The sequence below is a fragment of the Schistocerca cancellata genome, chromosome 8 (genome assembly GCF_023864275.1).
Source record: "Schistocerca cancellata isolate TAMUIC-IGC-003103 chromosome 8, iqSchCanc2.1, whole genome shotgun sequence".
NCBI lineage: Eukaryota > Metazoa > Arthropoda > Insecta > Orthoptera > Acrididae > Schistocerca > Schistocerca cancellata.
This window is the reverse complement of record NC_064633.1, coordinates 199,138,221-199,159,833: the sequence shown is the minus strand read 5'-3', so window position 1 is coordinate 199,159,833 and position 21,613 is coordinate 199,138,221. Positions and strand designations below refer to the sequence as shown.

The following is a 21,613-nucleotide window of genomic DNA, read 5'->3' as shown; positions in this document are numbered from 1 at the left end:
CAGGAGATAGAGGTGCTTGCTTGTGTGAATGTGTTTTTCTCTCTGAGCAGGACTTTAGCTGAAAGCTCAATGTGTAGCAGTTTTTTGGTTGTGCCTGTCTGTAACTCAATGTGTCATCTTCACAGTGAGTAGCAATCTATTCTTTTCATAATATTCTTCAGAAAATAATCACCAGGTTCAGTTAAATGGTCCACAAGCACAGCCTTCAAGTCTTCACTTAACTGCAAGCCACTATCTTTTAAAGCTGTGAGAAGAGCAAAGGAGGCATAATTTATATCTCTATCACTCAACTTTTTCTTCCACAATAGTAGCTTATTTCTAAAAGTTTAAATTTTGTCTGACAGTTGCAGAATATTGGTCTCATTACCTTGAAGGGATACATTCAATGAACTGAGTTTTGCAAAGATGTCACAAATATATGTCAGCTTCCAAACAAAGTCACTGTCTACGAACTTCTTAGAATTCAATTTCTCTTGAACAAGATAAATGTAAGATCCAATCTCAGAGTTCATATACACTTCTTCAGCAAAGGGAGGCTATTTAAAGGTCGGAGCTTGCAATTCGGCATAACAGCCAATCATACTATAACCTCCATCCGTACACATGCCGACAAAATTTGTCTGGATTATTGTTGTTTTCTTTCATAAAAGAGTGCAACATGCTTTCAGTAGCTAGAACTTTAAAACAAATGACACATTTTGGTTGTTCTTCATTTCCAACAGTAAGTACATGCAAAACTGAAATTCAAGTCATTGTCATCATTCTCACTGAATTTTTGTCTACTCATGTCTTTAGAACTGCATGATACATTTGAAGTATCGCATTTTGTACTTACACTTGTAAGTTAAATTAAATTAATAAAATAACACACCTACCAACTTTCGTTTATGTCGCACTGTCACACAACTCCTCCTTGGTGCTGTGATCCCCCCCCCCCGGTCAGTGTAGTTTCTACATATTTTTTTCTGAAAATTTCCATCTTCTGCACTATTCAGCATAGCTAAACACTTTTTTATACTGACAAATCCTCTGAAGCTGTCTTGATATTTCTGAAGTTTTGCCTCCATTATCAAGTACCACATTAGAACAACCTCTCTTGGTGCCTACACATTTCCTAAAGGCAAACCAATGGCCATCTCACACAGCCTCAACTTTCTTTTCCATTCTTTTCCATATTGTTCTTGTCAGTAACCTGGATGCAATCAGCCATTATGTTGAATGAATAATACTGCTCACATTTACCTCCTTTGTCATCTTCAGTGTGGACGATAGTTCTCTGAAATTCTGATGCTATGTCTCTAGCTTCATAAATTCCATCTATCATCTAATAAGAACTGATGTTACGACAAAGAAATGGCTTTCTTTTTTTAAATATATTTACATTTTTTAAACTTAATTTTTGGTTTCATAATTTAATTATTGGCTATTTTAGAGTGTTTCTGGATTGTTTTTTATGCATTGCATCCACTGCTAAAGTAACTGCTACTGCGATTGGGTTAGTGTGGTGAGCAACAGTATGAGGGTGCATTCACACACACTTCTTATTTGAGCAGCTGGAAGTGCTATCAACTGGTTCTTACAGGCAAATGGACGTTACCTTCCTTTCAGAAACTAGTACAAACTGCTTTTATAATATCCACTTTGAACTATCGGAAATTCATTACTCCAGACATTTGGAAGGACTGCCACCTGTGTCAATAATATTTTCAACAAACTGATGAGCACAAAGCATTCTAGATAGCAAATTTCTATACCAGATTATATGTCGTGGATACACTGAATGCAAAATCTGACCTGATTATAGCTGTAACATATTTTCACCAAAACACTATCTTATAGTGCCCACCATTATTATTAAAAGTGGAGTACGCCCATGTAAACTTTGGCCTCACTGATCCAACAGAATGAATGTACTGCGGAGTTCAAAATGTGTATACTTTCCAGGTCATTTTTTATAAGATGGCAGTCATTACCTATAAATGAAGAAGGTAGGCAAAACAACAAATCCTTGTACAATAATCTAGACAGGTTTTCCATGGCTGCACTAAAACAAAAATGGTGGGTGCCAGAACAATTCCTGTGTAAAGGGCAAGACCAATATCCTTGTTGAGCCTTGTCCAATTTAAGTTTGTGGGCTATCTGTAATATGCTCATTGTTGAGGAAATTAGTGTTTAACGTCCTGTTGACAATGAGCACAAGCTCCAATTAGGGAAGGATGAAGAAGGAAGTTGGCCATGTCCTTTCAAAGGATCCATCCCAGAATTTGCCTTAAACAATTCCAGGAAATCATGGAAAACCTAAATCAGGATGGCCGGACGCAGGTTTGAACTTTCATCCTCTCGAATGCGAGTCCAGTATGCTAAGCACTGCACTGCTTTTCTCGGTGCTCACTGTTGATGAGATGTTACACCTTATTTAATCTTCCTTCCTTCATTCATTCACTCATTTACTCGTCCTCATTGAGGAAAGGAGTAAAGGTCATGCAACAAGTAAAATGCAGTGAAGACCAAGAGAATAAGGGAATTATATGCAAATGTACATGGATACTCTGCAAATCATATTTAAATGCCTGCCAGAGGGTTCATCGAACCACCTTCACAATTCTCTATTAGTCCAGTCTCGTATAGCGCGCGGAAAGAACGAACATCTATATCTTTCCGTGTGAGCTCTGATTTCCCTTATTTTATCCTGTGGATTGTTTCTCCCTATGTAGGTCAGTGTCAACAAAATATTTTTGCATTCAGAGGAAAAAGTTGGTGATTGGAGTTTCATGAGAAGATTCCTCACAATGAAAAACAGCTTTGTTTTAATGATGTCCACCGCAAATCCTGTATCATTTCAGTGACACTGTCTCCCTTATTTCACGATAATACAAAACTTGCTGCCCTTTGTAGAACTTTTTCAATGTACTCTGTCAGTCCTATCTGGTAAGGCTCCCATACCACACAGCAGTATTCTAAAAGTCTACAGACAAGTGTAGTGCAGGCAGTCTCTTTAGTAGATCTGTTGCATTTTCTAAGTGTCCTGCCAATAAAATGCAGTCTTTCGTTAGCCTCCCCCACAACATTTTTTGTGTGCTTTTTCCAATTTAAGTTGTTTGAAATTCTAATTCCTAGGTATTTAGTTGAATTTATGGTCTTTTGATTTGACTTATTTATCGCGTAACTGAAGTTTAATGGATTCCTTTTAGCACTCATGTGGATGACCTCACACTTTTCGTTATTTAGGGTCAATTGCCAATTTTCACACCATACAGGTATCTTTTCTAAATTGTTTTGTAGCTTGTTTTGATCTTCTGACGACTTTATTAGTCGATAAATGACAGCGTCATCTGCAAACAACCTAAGACGGCTGCTCAGATTGTCTCCCAAATCGTTTATATAGATAAGGAACAGCAAAGGGCCTATAACACTACCTTGGGGAACACCAGAAATCACTTTGTTTTACTCCATGACCTTCCATCAGTTACTACGAACTGTGACCTCTGACAGGAAATCACAAATCCGTCACATAACTGACACGATATTCCATAAGCACGCAATTTCACTACAAGCCACTTGTGTGGTACAGTGTCAAAAGCTTCCAGAAATATGGAATCCATTTGAAATACCTTGTCAATATATATGTTCCAAAGTCCAGCTGCATATCGACATTAACGATATCGGCCTGTAATTTAGTGGCTTACTCCTACTACTCCTGATAAAAAGAAGAAAGAGAAATTGGATTGGGCAGATATTAAGAAAGAATGACTGATAAAAACAGTTTCAGAAGGCTACGTAAAAGGGAAAAGGAAGCGAGGAAGGAAGAGATTTCAGATACTGGATGACGTAATGGACAGTACAACATACAGCATCCTTAAGAAGGAAGCAATGGAATGCAGAAAATGGAGAGGCAAAGGACCTGCTAATATAGCAGAAAACTGATGATGACTCCTACTACCTTTCTTGAATATTGGTGTGACCTGTGCAACTATCCAGTCATTGGGTACAGATCTTTCGTCAAACGAACAGTTGTATATGACTGTTAAGTAAAGAGCTATTGCATCAGCATACTCTGAAAGGAATCTAATTGGTGTACAGTCTTGACTAGAAGATTTCCTTTTTTTAAGTGATTTTAGTTGCTTCAATACGCCAAGGTTATCTACTTCTACATTACTCATGTTGGCAGCTGTTCTTTATCCGAATTCTGGAATATTTACTTCGTCTTCTTTGGTGAAGGAACTTTGGATGGCTGTGTTAAGTAACTCTGCTGTGGCAGCACTGCCTTCAATAGTATCTGTATTGCCATTGCACGGAGAAGGCTTTGGTTGTGTCTTGCCGCTAAGATACTTCACATATGACCAGAATCTCTTTGGATTTTCTGCCAGGTTTCGAGACAAAGTTTCATTGCTGAAACTATTACCAGCATCTAGCATTGCAGTCTACAGTAAATTTCAAACTTCTGTAAAAAGATCACCAATCTTGGAGACTTTGCATCTGTTTACATTTGGCATGTTTTTTAGTTGTTTCTGCTACAGTGTTCTGACCCGTTTTATGTACCAGGGGGGATCAGCTCTGTCATTTTAATTTATTTGGTGTAAATCTCTCAATTGCTGCTGATACTATTTCTTTGAATTCAAACCACATCTGGTATACACTTATATTGTTAATTTGGAAGGAGTGGAAATTGTCTCTCAGGAAGGCATCAAGTGAATTTTTATCTGCTTTTTTGAATAGGTATATTGTTCGTTTATTTTTGGAGGATTTAGGGGTTACAATATTCAATCTCGCTACTACAACCCTGTGTTCACTAATCCCTGTATCCATTTCGATGGTTGTTTTTAACTCAGGTTTATTTGATGCTATGAAGTCAATTGTGTTTTCACAACCATTTAGTAATCGGGTGAGCTCATGAACTAACCGCTCGAAATAATTTTCGGAGAATGTGTTTAGGACAATTTTGGATGATGTTTTGTGCAGACATCTGAAATTAAACATATATTTTCGCCAACATATCGAGAATAAATTAAAGTCACCACCAACTACAATTGTGAGAGTCGGGTAGGCCTACTTGTTTGAAATCAAACTCAAGTTTTCTTTGAACCTTTCAGCAACTGTATCTGAATTGAGAAGACGGTAAAAGGATCTAGTTATTATTTTATTCTGGCTGCCAACAATGACCTCTGCCCATACTAACTCACAGGAACCAATTTTGCGATAAGATAAACTACTTCTAACAGAAACAAATACGCCACCACCAACTGTGTTTAGCCTATCCTTTCAGAACACTGTAGATACTTAGCAAAAATTTTGGCTGAGCTTATCTCCGGCTTTAGCCAGCTTTCAGTGCCTATAACAATTTGAGCATCTGTGCTTTCTATTGGCACTTGGAGATCTGGTACTTTCCCAACACAGCTATGACAATTTCCAATTGTTATACTGTTGGTTCCTGTACCTACGTTCTTCCTGTGTTCGGCCTACACCCTTCGTGACTGAAGCGCTTCTTGTGTTTTCCTGAGACCCTCTAACCTAAAAAACTGCCCAGCCCATGCCACACTGTCCCTGCTACCCATGTAGCTGCCTCCTGAGTATAGTGGACATATGACCTATTCAGCAGAACCCGAAACCCAAACACCCTTTGGAGCAAGTCAAGGAATCTGCAGCCTACACAGTTGCAGAACCGTCTGAGCCTCTGATTCAGACCCTCCTCTCGGCTCTGTACAAGAGGCCCGCATTCAGTCCTGTTGACTGCTTTCATCTTGCAAGCAAGACTGGCAGCCTTTACCACTTCTGTTAGCCGCTCAAAACCAGAGAGAATCTCTTCTGATCCAAAGTGGCACACACCATTGGTACTGACGTGAGGCACCACTTGCAGCTGGCTGCACCCTGTTCTCTTCAGGCATCCAGAAGGACCCATTGCATGTCTAGAATGACTCCACCCCGTACGCACACAAAGTGCACATTGGCTTCTTCCCCTTCTTGGCAGCCATGTCCCTAAGGAGCCCCATAACGCACTTAATGTTGGAGCTCCCAACTGTCAGGTTGAACCAGGTCATTGCTCACTTGGGAGATGTGCTAACCACTGTGCCAGCCTTGTATAGTGGCTCTGCACAGCTGCAGGACTACCCTAGCATGCCTTCATCTATGATGTTTGAGACTTGAAAAGGTCTCTGGAATCATACAGTTTCATTCGATTAAAAGCAGTTAGTCCAGGTTTCAGGCAGGATCCCCCATTTTGTTTGAAGCTGTGGTGCTATTCCAATACAATTGGAGAGCCTCTAAAATGCTGTTTGAGTTTAAGGGGAATACCAAGTGGAATGAGGCATGAATGGGAATTTCGAATGAGGTCAGAGGCACGCTAGGATAATCCATGCTGTTGTGCAAAAGCCACTGTGCCAGGGTGGTTTAGTGGTTAGCACATCTGTCTAGTGAGCAGGAGACACCGGTTCAAATCCTGACCTTGGTACAAATTTTCATTCATCGCTTCAGTCTGCATAACTTGCGTTAAGAAAAAGACTGCAGCACTATGAATTGAAATAAAATACATTCGCTTTCATGTCAAGAGTTATAACCCACAGAATCTAGTCCACAAAGGATTAGTATAACCACATTATCTGTTGTGTTTTTGAATGCATCACATTCTGGTTGCACTTAGTTCTTTATGTACTACCAGAAAGATATGTCTACTACATTACTTCTTTTTTCTTACTTAAGTTTTAGTTCTTGTCTTTGAATGTAACTAAACAAAGAACATGCAATATCTCAAAATACGCTATTTGATTCTGTTTGTGCAGAAACCAAACTTTTCACCCTCCACCACTTTAAATCGACATAGAATTTCATAAGCTTCAACACGAACAGCAATGAGATATTTGTGTGAACATCTAAGATAGCTGCAGTAGTCAGTCTATGTGCTGATACTGATGGTGATTCGCATTAAGCTGTATCCAATGTTACCAGCTAGGACAAAGAATATGTTGAAGTACGCTTCTGGGAATTATGTACCACAGAGGTGAGGTAGAGACCTGATTTTAGCAATATGTGAAGAATGTACCATTAATTTTTGATAAAAATGTAAATTTTCAGGTGCAAATGTGATAAAAACTCTTTTTTTTTTAATTTCTTTAGTTTCTGCATTTACACCAACAGGATATGAGTCTGCAAAAGTCCTGTACCTGAGCAATTGCACCATATGGCAAAGGAGTGGAAGTAGAATCATACCAAGCAGGGCCCAGGCCACCTGGAAGGTAGAAGCGATAACCACGTGGTGCTAGTAGCTCCCAGTTAGGTACCTGACTGTCATCTATTTCTGAAACATACAGATTGACAAAAATAAACATTGACGATCACTAACCGTGACATAAAGCTACCAATTCTTCAAATAGTCAAATCTGTTACAACACTGAACTGGAAACTATCTGAGAGAAATAACTTTTATTTCATCCTGCGCAATCAAAAAAATTTGGTGTACATAAAATAATGTAAATATTAAAAAAAGTTCAAAATTTAATACAGTTCAACATAGTCTATACCACATCTGTGACAATACAATTGTGTCATATAAAATTGGATAAACTAATATTTTAACCAAATATTGTTTTGTATAATCCTCCAAATTAAAAGCTTAGCTTCTGTTGGAATGAGACATTGTGTTCCCTACAGGACTTCTCAATTCTTACGTCATCTTGTTTGATTGCCTGAGTTTCCTATTGCCTGGTGCCTTGCACACTGCTAGACATCTCTCTCGCTATTGTAGCACCAGATGTGTCTTCTGTTTATTTAGGCCCATTTTCTCTGTCAAGTACATCTGCTGCACCACTTTTACAACTTTAGAGAGAACTGAAACAAATGAGGAACTTTGGTGAAAATAACAGAAATCAGACAGAAGCTTAATAAAGCTGTGTTGAATTTTTTTTCACAACTGAGACATATTTTAAGCCTTTTCAAATATATCCACAGGCTTGTGAAACTAGTACTTCAGCCTTGCTCTGGTGGACAACTGCTGATACATAAACATCCACTGGCTTGTTGAGTTAGGAAGAAAGGAAGATTAGTTCCAATGTCATCGACAGTGAGGTTATTAGAGACAGAGCACATGCTTGGATTGTTTCATGGATGGGGAAGGCTATCTGCCATGCCCTTTCAAAGGCACCGTTCCACATCAATTTATGGGAAAACTCAATGAAGGATGGTCAGATGCAGATCTGAATCATCATCCTCCAGAATGTGTGTCCAGTGTTGTTGATTAGGCAACAATGCAATATGGACTTTATCATTCTCAGAACAGAACTAACAAGTGTGAGGTCACATGAGGTGTCTGATCTTCAATGAAAAATATGATATGTTGCTGGATTTGTTATTCAATTATCCATGGTATGAACATTTTAATGCATTCACAGACTGAGAGACCACCCTTACAACCACTATCAGAATGTATAATCCCCCTCATTCTTAGTATTCTGTTGGCTATTATCCCAGAAATTCTCACGTCCGAAAAAACAATTCTGGGAGGAACAGGCTTATCAGTGGCATTTGCTGTTATAAGTAAATAGGATTTTCTCTCTCATCATTCTCAACACTTCATACAACTTTATTACCCTTATGTGTGATCAATTTTTGCCCTTAAGACTGCAAAAAATGGACTACCGTCAGAATTGAAAATCTAACTGGATTATTTGCTTTTTTCAATTTTTTCCCTTTCAAATCAGTTCCATTTCTGTAAACCAGTGATGAACTTATTTTTCGGCGAGATATTTACAGGGTATTATCAAGTTGTGTGTCAGTCTTTCTTTCAGAGCTGGATTTTTCCACAAATGATGTAAGCTATTTCTGTCTAGCCTTCCTCTAGCAAATGGGTTTTTGTCTTTTCGTTTCACTTGTTTGATGTACACTGACCACCAATATTTCTTTTGTTACTGGATGGTGTACTTTTTTAGTTGAGAAACGCCAGTCTAGTGGAAGGACATCAGTTATCTGATTTGGGACTTTGGCTGCTTACTTTGTAACACAATACCACTCTTGGTATACCCAGCTCTTTGGTGGCAGTAACCATTAGGATGCCTACCTAGACAGCTTCTATAGCTTTAGTCATCTGTTTGTGCTTGTAATTTCTCTTGGGCCTCTTATCTGGTGTAAGGTGCTCCAGAGACTGACATTGTGTCAAAGATTAGAAGCAAATTCACATAAATAAAATTCCAAGAGGGAAATTTACAATGTAATTTAAATTGGTCATCCATAAGTTTTGAACTCAATGTAACTATGGGACCAGTCATTCCAAGAGGGAAATTTGCAATGTAATTGAAATTGGTCATCGATAAGTTTTGAACTCAATGTAAACATAAAACCATGGGACCAGTCACCAACACCTGACAAGGGTGTCAAAACCTTGAACATCATAGCAAATGATGTACCATTTTTATACAACCCCCTCCCCCATTAAGGCATTGACTTACTAACATTTTTGCCCAACAGTCAATCCTATGTTTACCATTTACATTTACGAACATCAATATATTTTGTCTCACACATTTTTCTCAAAATCAAGTAATTTTTTGATAGGAATTATTTATAAATCTTACTTAACTATTTTTTGATGATTAGTTTCAGAAGTTTTTGTTGGTGTGGAGATATACTCAAAAACAGGCATGTACAACACCACTTGGGATTTCTCACAATCATACCATATCACTGCATCCTTGCTTTGCACAGTACACAATTTCTGACGTGTGTTCACGTGATGAGATTTGGAGGCAGGGATGAGGCACGGAGGGGGGAGGCTAGCAAAACATGCCCAATTTGCTGCTTGCAGTCTAAGAGAAGAAATTCCAGATTGGGGTTGTCCACGTCTATGGTAGTCTCATCCAGTGACCTGCTCTATTATGTCATCGGCCACCTGAATTCTAAACTGATTGAAACAAGATTTTTTCCTTCCACTTTGTTTAGTAGGATACATGAATTGAAAACCCCATAAGGTAAAAGAAATTTTTCTTATAACGTTTGGCATATATTCTCATGACAGGGAAAGTTAACAACTGCTGGTCCAGTCTGTCAACTGTGTTCATTAAATTATGGTGTTGTATACTTGCTTACGGCTTCTGGGCTGGGGTTATGGTTTTCCTCAGTTTTTCCTCTTGCTGTCATACTGACACCTGTATGGATAACGGATAGAATAGGCCTATTTACTTCTTTTTTATACATTCGCTTCAGAGCGATGAACTTGTGTGAAAATAATACAAGTGATCCTCCACCCCCTTTTTTTTTAGTTTAGATATTTTGGAACTTGTCTGGCATATTTCACCTTGTAGATATAACTGTGTCTATGGCATCTGTGCCGTTTTCAGTGAGCCTTACACACAATAACGGGGAAGTGTACCAGTTGTCAACATACACTGTACGACTATTCGGGGTCTGCCCCTCCCCCCCTCCCCCTGTATACATCTCAAATCCTAAACAGTAGCCACTACTTGACTCAAAAAAATTTAAGAACTTTATTCCAAAACATGCCCTTTTTTTGGTGGTTGAACTGGATGTAGCACAGCCTACCCCCGCATTTCATGACACTTTCATCCTCTGTAAGATCTTCAGGATATTAAACACTTCGCAAATTTTGTTTGAGATTATCAGTAACAGGTTGCAACTTGTTCAGACAATTTGCAGGATCAACATTCTCGTTATTATTAAAATGAAGGAACCTAGAATCATGTAAGAATTGTTGGATCATCTGGAGAATGGGATACAACTTCTTGTTTGCTTTGACCAATGACATCATGTTTTAGTAATAGGTATTAATTTGTTTATTTTCAAGCCATAGATAATAAATTGGTTATTTTCTGTGGTGAAACATCATAATTGTAAATAGAAATAAATGAACATGTTATTAAGAGACAGATACTGAGTACGCTTTTTGTCACTCGTAGTAATTTAAATCATTTGTGTACATGTTTTGAACTATAACTTTGCCTGATGGTGAGTCGTTCCAATTGCTGTTTCCTCTGCAATTAATTCATATCTTGTACTATGTAGGTCCGTTAAAGAATAGGATACTAGTACTAGCGAAAGCAAAAAAAGCGAAGTAGTAACACTGGAATCCTGTAACTCAGCTGTCAGCTAAAGTACTAGTACCCTATACTCCAGTTGATACTAGTACTAGTGAAGGTGAAGAAAACCAATATACGAAAAAATTTTATGTATGTAGACTGACGTACTCCATGCTAGTGTTATGTATGTCACCCTTTTTTGCTTTCGCTAGCACTAGTAGCCCATCCTTCAGTTGACCTAAATAGGTCAACTGAGGAACAGGCTACTATGATTTTCTACTGTGAAACAAATGACATATGTAACATTACATTTGAAATATTGATTTCCACAATATGTTTTCTCTGTACTGGTTTGTTTCTCAACATTCCTCTATGCTTTTAAATCTTTGGAATGCATCATCTACGGTAACTTGTGACATTTGTCAAACCCGACAGGTTGTATTCCACTCTTCAGTATACTCGAATCTTTTACACACTTAAAAATAAAAAGGTATTGCATCACCTCGGTTCTGAGAGTTCCGGAACCTGTACAGAAAATTGGAATAGAGATCAACATAATCATCATTTCTGCCCTTTTTATTGCTCATGAAAACCACACATTGCATGTTGTACCACCATACAGCGATACCTTTAAGAGATGTGCTCCAGACTGCTGTACACACTAGTACTTCTAATACCCAGTAGTACGTCCTCTTTCATTGATGCGTGCCTATATTCACCGTGGCATACTATCCACAAGTTCATCGAGACACAGTTAGTCCAGATTGTCCCACTCATCAATGGCGATTTGGCATACATCCCTCAGACTGGTCAGTGGGTCACATTGCCCGTAAACAGCCCTTTTCAATCTATCCCAGGCATGTTCAATAAGGGTTCACGTCTGTCTTACCCTGAACCTGTTAGAATTCGTTTCAGCAGTAGTCAGAGAGCACCAGAAATATGGCGTTACTGTGCATGCGCAGCCACAATGATGTAGGAAGCCTGTATGTTCGTACCTATATAGCATTACGAGATCTTTACATTACACCTTAAATGAAACAGAACATCAGACGGGACCCCAACAGCATCGAATTTCGTAAACTAGACTAAAATGCACAATTCGGCTGAAAGTACACATTCATAAGTCCAGATTCACAAAGAAGTAGGAACCAACCTGATGTTAAGCTTTTCAGTGTGGTTTTCGGGCTGCAAATTTTCTTGGAGTACCAGTACTGTATTATCTAATGTTTGGTTATTATGGCATAACGCCGTATGTACCAGGAGAAAAAATCGGGCACCTGTAATTCAGCAAACAGTTGACGCTAGCCAATACTGTGGAAAGAAACATTTTGTTTCAAATAAATTGACTGACTCTGCGGAAAAGATTAATAAAATCCAAATTTCTTCAGAAATTGACAAAACTAAGTTTAGCATTCTGCAAAGCATTTTCATTCACTTGCTAGCTCTCAGCCACAGAAATCCATCTTGTTTTCATTTTATGTGAGAGTTGTAAATAGACTGCTCTACGCATGCGCGAATCTGGCAGCTTGGGCCTGTCAGAAGATTTTTCCAGCTAGTGACTGGCTGCTAACTGCTACTGCTCATACAGCTAACAGCCGTACTTCCAAATAGCCATGAGTGGGAGCAGGTTCTGCTCATATGCAACTAAACTGCACATAACTGATGGAACATGATTCAAAATTGTTTTCTTTGAAAATGTCTCTGGAATAATAGTTATAACTTGCACATTTTCACTGTAGGATGCACAATATCCAACAGCTCAATTCATATTTGTAAAAAATTCCTGGCAAGAGGTGCAAGAGTGCTTTCGTTCATTTTCTTCTGGAGATGGAATTTCTACTTTGAAGAGTGTGGTCAGCTTTACTGTAGTGTAATCATCCACGGCTTTAGTAATTTCCCTGCACGTTCTTGATGCATAAAGCTTATGACTCGACTTCACTGACCACGGTTTTTCAACAGGACTAACACCTACCTCTGTTGTTGAGTGATTCAGGGCATTTAATTCGTCCTCTACTGATGCAAAATCTGCATCATGGGAGGCTTCACCTTGTTCAGATACTATCACTGTTATTCTGTCAAAACATTTAGAACACAAAAGGTAATCACTGGAAACTTCTCCACTTTGAAACAGAGTCTTCAAATGAGAACACTTATTCCCAACCTGAACAAAATCTGTTTTTTTTTTTTTTGTCCGATATATCACTCTTTTATGGACACGCAAACAGTCAGCACACTTCACTCTCTTGTGACCACGGTCAGAACACATTTCAAATAGTCCTTTTTACAAAGCATACCGAAAATGTGTCAACTGGCAAATTCATCACAAAAACACAAAACTTACTGGATGGTCTCAGATTTCTTAGAAGCCTCTTCTGTAAGTAAATTATCAATGAACAACTGCACTACAGAAGCCTGCAATGAACAACCACAACAAAGGAACTGGCAAGAAACTACAACAAAGTTACAAAATCTCTGCAAAAATGAAAGTGAAAAGAAATAACTGCAACACAGACAACAGAAATAAACATTGTAACAAAGAAATTAGTAAGAAACAATTTCAGTAAAGACATACAGTACCCTTGAATGGTTTTTTTAAAGATTTTTTTATAATAAAACCTGCCCAATTTAAATGTGGAAGCTCTCCTTTACAGAGAATATAGTACTACACGGTACTAATCAACAGAAAAAAATCTGGAAATACAGAAGCGTCCGATCCTACCCGTCGGCTTTGACCCATGACGTCACAAATATGGCGGAAACGACAATTCCAATATGGCTGATATAAAAACATCGCATACGTATCATAAACACGAAAATACATAGAAAAACAACACACACAGGTTTCACGAAAAGCCTAATAACTAACGGGACAAGCGTGGGAAATTGGGGGTTTTTGGGTGGGGAGAAACTAAATATACACAAATTTAGCCACCGACCGCCATACAAAACCACGCAAAACGACAAAAAAAATCGACATCACAAAACTCACCAAATACCACAAAACACATTCTTATCCGGAATCAAACACTTCCCTTGACCTATATAGGTCTACAGTAGCTCCCGATCCCATAAATTGGGATCGAACACTTCCCTTGACCTATATAGCTCAACAGCATCTCCCGATCCCATCCCCCAATACAAAAATCAAAATACACCGCAAAACATTGCGAAAAAACCACTTCCCTTCACCTACATATATCTACAGCAGCTCCCGATCCCATAAATTGGGATCGAACACTTCCCTTGACCTATATAGCTCAACAGCAACTCCCGATCCCATCTCCCATTACAAAAATCAACATACTCCACCAAACATTGAGATTGAACACTTCCCTCCAACTATATAGCTCAACAGCAGCTACCAATCCCATAACTTAGGATCGACCACTACCCATGACCTATGAACTCAAACACATCTCCCAATACTAATACCAATACCAACCTTCACAGCCACAAATCTCAATGAAACACTTCCCTATACCCAATACACAACACATACGCCAAAAACAAAAAAAAGGGAAATTACCACAAAAAACCACAACCGAATACACTTAATAACAAACTCACCCGACGTACAGCAATCATCATTACATTAACCATCACACAAAACCGTTAACTCACTAATACAAATTCCGCTTCAAAACCACGCACGCAGCAATCACCACTGAGCAACAGCAAACTGACCCCAACACACCAAACAAACGAAAACCATGAACATACCACCAGAGGGCACAACAAACAACAACACGACATCTACAAACACGCCACAATCGCAAAGCAAACTCCGCGCCGTAATGACGTCACGCACCACAACACGCTTACGTCACGGGTCAAAGCCGACGCGTGAGATCGGATGTTTCTGTTGACCCAAAAATCTAACGTTTCTGGATTGGCATTTTTGAAATTAAATTTTTTCAGAAAATTATAAAAAGAAATCAAAAGGAGACAGTAAAAGAACTTTGACAGATATGTCCAAACGGAGGATACCATTTTAATCATAAAGCAATTATCTTTAAAATAAAAAACTCTAACAAAATATCTGGAACTGTTACAGAGATACAGCATTTTAAAATTTTTTTACGAAATTTGCATCTTCAAAATGGTGTTTGAAATGTCATCTTTGGAGGCCTGCATCATGAGGCAGGAATTTTTCCGAAGAAAGCAAAAAAATATGTCATTCTTTCTTAGTCGTAAATTTTAACATATGCTAAATTCAATAACATCCGAGACTATGAAGGTAACACCATTGCCTGAAGTGATACGGATTATGCCTTCGGAAGATATATATTCACAATTATCAATATTTCTCTATCCACTAAAAGTACTGCAAGGCATGTGTACAACATCAGGACCAAAAACATACTATGAAGACTTTAAAATGTTCAAATGTGTGTGAATTCCTAAGGGACCAAACTGCTGTCATCAGTCCCTAGACTTACACACTACTTAAACTAACTTATGCTAAGAACTACACACACACACACACACACACACACACACACACGCCCGAGGGAGAACTCGAACCTCCGATGGGAGTGGCCGTGCAGTTCGTGACATTACGCCTCACACCGCGTGGCATAATAAGACTTTGAGGTGGCTAAGATTAGCATACAATGAATTACTCAGATGGGTACAACTATATTAAACAAGCAACCAGGACACATTAAATGTTGTGTAGACAACGAAGATAACAGGAGAGGAATATGTGGATTAAGTGAAGCAGTTAATACTGTTCCACCAACAAACAACCAAATGTTCAACTAACCTAGGCCTATACCTAAATCTGCACTGCAGATCACGCTGTCATCATAACCTACATGCAACAAAATATAGACGCAAAAAATATTATTATTGTTCTATTCACTTCTCGTTTGCATGCATCTGATATCACATGCCAAATCATCATTTAATTACAGAATCAAGACAACACTGGCCCAACCAAACTTCAAATTGATAGTAGCTTTATCTCTTATTTTAATTAATTATGTACATGTTATACCTTTCTTTCCACATAGTCCCTTTAAATGAGAAAAATACAAACAACAGTACTTGCACAGAAACTGCAGAATCTGCAGTGCACATCTTGGCGGGACATGTAGGCCTACATAAAAGACTATTGAGAAGAGTTTCACTTCTAAGCATAGTATATCATATCGGAGGATTATTTCGAGAAAATAAATTTTTCGGGGTTTCTGTACGAAAAACATACATAACATGCATCAAAATACAACTCGAAAGTTTGTTCAAATTAATTAAGTTTTCTCAGTTTAAGTTAAAAGTTTTAGTTTCTATGACGAACAGTTTGTTAAGCACGGCAAAGTGTGTTTGAATACAAAACAAACGTAAACAATGGTCACTCTATCACAACTTTTACGTCGTAATCATATTCGTTGCTTTATCGAGCTCACAGCCAAATAATCATCTTGTAACCCAACAAAGGCATCGTGCTACATTGGAAATCAGTCTCTCTCTATAGTCAAGGTATTGGGAAAGTACAGTATCGCAGTACCTCACGTATATTACTATGTGCAAACAATTGTTTACGTTACACAGCAACTAAAATATAAAAAATATGCAGTACATAGTTACTTACTGTCACAAAAACATTAGTTTGAAAACAGAATTACTTTTATTACGTAAAAAAAACATTAGCGATTTATTACCTTCTGCTGATCTACGGGGTTTAATTACTTTATATGCGTCCGACGTATCCGAATTGCTCCGACTTGAATAGCGAGTAACAGACGTACAATTCAACCTTTTTAAACCATTCCGACCCAAAAACAACCTCACCGATTGCTGCATCTGGAAACCAAACTTACTGCTTTAACTTGTCATAATACTTAATCAAAATAACAGTTCTTTTGTTATTGCTAACAAAAGCGCAACGAATCAAACATGAAACAATTTCCTGACAAAATCCAAACAACCTAGACGCAGCACGATAAACATATCTTTGTTCTATCCCCCTTCGTCATCGTGAAATATGATGGTCCACATACAACTTGCATGCGCGAATACTTCGTAGCGGATTAAGTGGATCTTCTCAAATAAACGAAATTTGCGCAAGACTTTGCTGCTCTCTCTTCTGACTCACGGATAATGGGTCGTATGAATAAAATGGAAAAATATACTTTATTGTCAGAAGTTGAGAGGAAGTTCTCTGGTTGGCATGAATAAAGCGAGTCTGTGTTGTAGTTTATGCAGATTAACGCAGGTAAATGACAGGTAACAACTATTTAAGGGACAGAATAAACGTATGCTTTATTCGCACAAAACATGTTAATACATTTGACTACCAAACTATATAACGTTGCCCCATCAACAAACACGGAACGTGTATATTCCACAGAGTCTAATGCACTCTGCACATCATATCTTGTGCGCCGCTACGAAAGCTGGAAAATGTTTGATCACATATCCCCAACACTCCTCCTGAACAAATATTTTTCAGATACTCAACACTGTACATCCCAGGTTAAACCATAATGTTTCACCAACTTCTGAAATTTGTCCTTACTGAGAGGCTTGGTAAGGAGATCAGATAACATTTCTTCCGTGCATAGATAACTGGGGATTACATTCCCCTGTTCCACAAGATGTCTGATAACGTGATGCCTTGTGTCAATATGTTTGGATCTTACACTGGTGACATTATTTTTTGCAAGTTTAATTGCTCCAATATTGTCACAAAATGCCACAGTTGGCTTTAATGTTGGAGGAGATTCTATTTCACCCATCGGTGAATGGATCCAAATAGCTTCTTGGATAGTGAAGGACAAGGCCATATATTCAGCTTCTACAGTACTCAAAGCAACAGTTCTTTGTCTCTTACAAGACCATGATATGAATCCTCCCATTAGTCTAAAACAACTTCCAGTGATGGTCAGCTTTCCAACTCATTTCCCCAGTCTGCATCACTGTATCCTCCCAAATTTACATTTCCAGTTTTAGAATATTTAAACTTATAAACAGCAGTTCCATTTAAATATCTGAATATTCTGTTGACTGTTAGCCAGTACTTTTCTCTCGGATCACTGAAAAACTTGCTTACTGCATTTGTGATAAATGCAATGTCTGGTCTGAACGTCTGTGCTAAGTACAGGAGACTTCCTACAAATAGGGTACACTTTCCTTACAGTTCTTGTCATCATCAGTTATTAGCAGTTCTGCATTATTTTCCATAGGAGTAGAAATAGTTTTACAATTTTCCATATTGAATTTCCTAAGATCTTCCTTGTGTACGGAGATTGATCAATCCATAATTCTTATCTGTTGGCAATCCTTAGAATCTTCATGCCTAAATATTGATAACTTTCCCCTAAATCATGCATATTAAATTCAAGCCGTAACTGTTCTTTAAAAAAGTCCATCTGGCTTCCAATATTGGTTAAAATAAAAAATAAAAATCATCTACCCATATGATCATGATTGCAATAGCTTCATTGCTCCTTTTATGATACCTGCTGGGATCTGCCTTTGACTATAACATGCCTAGTTTTATCAAACTTTATGCAAACATTTATTCTAGCAATGGCCACTTTGCTTTAATCCATATATGCCTTTCTTCAAACGCCAAATTGTCCTGTTCCCTTGATAAGGTCGCTTAACTTCATCAAGTGGAATCACATATATTTCCTCTTCCAGTCTTCCAATTAGGTATGTAGGCTGTTTTCACATCCATTTGATGAATTAATAAGTCTTCCTTTACTGCCATAGCTAAAAGGTATCTTAATGATGAATACTTCACCACTAGTGAGAAAGTTTCATTTTAATCTATTCCTTCTTCCTGGGAATATCCTATAACTACCAACCTGTCTTTGAATTTTGGTATTGCACTCTCAGGATTTTTAATACTAAACACCCATCTTGTTCTTAGTGGCTTTTTATTTCCAGGCATGTCAACTCATTCATATGTTTCATTATTCACAAAAGATTGCAGCTTCTTTTCAATAACCTTTTTCCAATCTTGAGCATTTGAACTTGCTAAAGTTTCATCAACTGTGATTGGTTCATTGTTGATTGTTTGGGAAGCATACATTTCATAATCTGGATATTCTTTTGGTTTTGCCATCCATGAAGACCGCCTTAAACTGACTTCCTCAATTTGATTCTCAAGTAGCACATCAGCTTCCTCTTTATTCTTGTCTTCCTCTGTTTCAGTTTCCATCTCTGTTTCAGCACTACCACACATTATGCTTGGTTGCGGTACTGTATAAATTTGATTACTTTCCTTTATTTTTGGTCTATAATCCTCCAAAAGTACTACATCTCTACGACTTATTATCTTTTTATTCACAGGATTATAAAATGTGTAGTCTTTTGAATGCTCACAGTAGCCTCAAATATATATTTTTGAGATTTAGCATCCCATATTCTTCTTAGTGGTTTTGGAATCTGAACCATGGCTTCACATCCAAAGACTTTTAAGTGCTTAGATCCAGTTTCTTCCTAGTCCATACTTCATAAGGTGTCTTGTGTCTCACAGCTTTGGTAGGTGATCTGTTAATTAAATACACTGCTGTTCACACATCCTCTGCCCAAAAACACTTAGGTAGCTCAGCATCGCTTAACATACTTCTTGCCTTTTCTACAATGATTCTGTTGGCTCGTTCAGCAACTCCATTCTGAGAAGGACTGTAGCGAATAGTAGGGTTGAGTTGGGTTGGTTGGGTTGTTGTGGGGGAGGAGACCAGACAGCGAAGTCATCAGTCTCATCGGATTAGGGAACGACAGGGAAGGAAGTCAGCCGTGCCCTTTCAAAGGAACCATCCTGGCATTTGCCTGGAGCAATTTAGGGAAATCACGGAATACCTAAATCAGGTTGGGCAGACGTGGGAGCGAATAGTAGTCTGATGATTCTTATACTCATTCCATTCAACTGTTCCTTAAGCCATCTGTTTACATATTCTGATCGATTGTCTGATCTAATAATTTTAATTTTCTTCCCCATATGTCTTTCGACCATTTTGCAATAAACAACAAATACATCATTCACTTGATCCTTGCTACTTATAAAATAAACATGTATGTATCTAGAAAAATCATCTATGAATGTCAGAAGTTACCTCCTAAGGATTCATTCTCCATAGGTCCACAGAGATCTGAATATACGAATTGCAAGGCTTCGGTAGATCTGCTCTGACTCGATTTAAATGGCACTCTAGCTTCCCTTGCAAACACAGCTCACATTGAACATTATTCATTCGATAATTTTCCATCCCAGTTGCCATATAAAGTCACACTTTTCCTATTCAAATGTCCAAGTCTACTATGCTACAAGAAACCTTTTGCAGCATAAACAGAGTGATTTCCTGTATTCGTTTTGTAAATACCTCTTATATTACTTGCAGTACCTAAAATATTACCACAAGAGTCTATCACTTTGGCTCCCTTTACATCGAAGATAACTTTATTACCCTTCTTTACTATTTCCTTTACTGATAACATATTAGTTTTAATATCCTTTACATAGTGTACATCATGAGTGATGAAAAATATTATTTTAAAGGCAAGAAAACATTTTATTAACTCTATAATTACACCCTGGATACGAAAAAAACACATTTACTGAAAAACACACAGAAGTTACACAAAAGCAAAGAATAAAGATATTGACACCAGAGTCATGGAGCAGCACATAAACATAGACCTCAAGGAATTTTTTTTCTTTTCTTTTAACACTTCCTCCAAAAGAAAAAAAAAATCATGAAATTATTGCTTTACTTTCTCTAACTGACTTGTCCATGACACTGCACCACCTAAGTACTTTGCAAGAAATCGAGTTGTTGAGCGCCTTGTCCGGTTACCACCTGTGAAATCTGCATCAGCGTAAATCTTTAACTCTTCTTCGGTTTTGCAATACTTTGGCATTCTTCAGACGGTCAACCAGCACCCAGGTATTGTTTTTTCTTCAGTGACTGAAGTTCTTCACTGATAGCTTGGATCCATTCTTCCTTCTCGTTTGAGTGCAATATTTATGAAAAACAGTTTGGATCTTTGTATTCAAGTGCATCAACTTTTGTTGCCATACAAAATTCACCACTTTCCATCCAGCTTGGTTTTTGTTCGTTGTCTTTTATTCTTCTATTTCTCTTCATTAGAAGATTTAGCAGCTTCTGCTTTTAGAAATTCTGTTAATTCTTTATTTTCATCGGATTCACTCAACTCTTGACTTTCTCTAGAATCGAGCGTGCCAATTTTTTCTTGAGTTTGACTTCCTCCAAAAGTGTACAGCCTAGGAGATTTACATTGGTCATCTTTAGATGAATTCGGATCATTAAATTCTTCCTGAGAGATTTCAAATTCAACATGACCACTACGTAAATCACAAAAAATTTCTGGCTTAAATTTCACATCGTGACTCAACACCACTTTTCTTTTAGATGGAATCCAAACTCTAAACCCATCCCTGTCATTAACATATCCAACAAGTCGCCCAAAAACTGCCTTATCATCAAACTTGGAACGGAATTGTTTGTTAATGTGAACATAGCAGCCTGTGACAAAAATTCTGATATGATCAAGTCGTCCTACTGGTCGATTAAACCATAGTTCATAAGGGGTTTTATTTTCAACTGAAGATTTTACTGTACGAT

The 21,613-nt window shown here is 37.9% G+C and overlaps 1 protein-coding gene across 1 annotated transcript in view; it reads right to left on the bottom strand.

Moving 5' to 3' along the window:
• The window catches only part of LOC126094971 (cobalamin trafficking protein CblD), a 45,427-nt gene extending 28,475 nt beyond the window's left edge, over positions 1–16,952 (bottom strand). Inside the window, exons 1-2 of the mRNA XM_049909626.1 lie at positions 16,679–16,952; positions 7,155–7,288 (exon numbers count right to left, since the gene is read on the bottom strand). Coding sequence (XP_049765583.1) covers positions 7,155–7,288; positions 16,679–16,820 — 276 coding nt within the window. The 5' untranslated portion in view covers positions 16,821–16,952. The remainder of the gene's footprint in view (positions 1–7,154; positions 7,289–16,678) is intronic.
• Between the last annotated feature and the right edge of the window lie 4,661 nt (positions 16,953–21,613).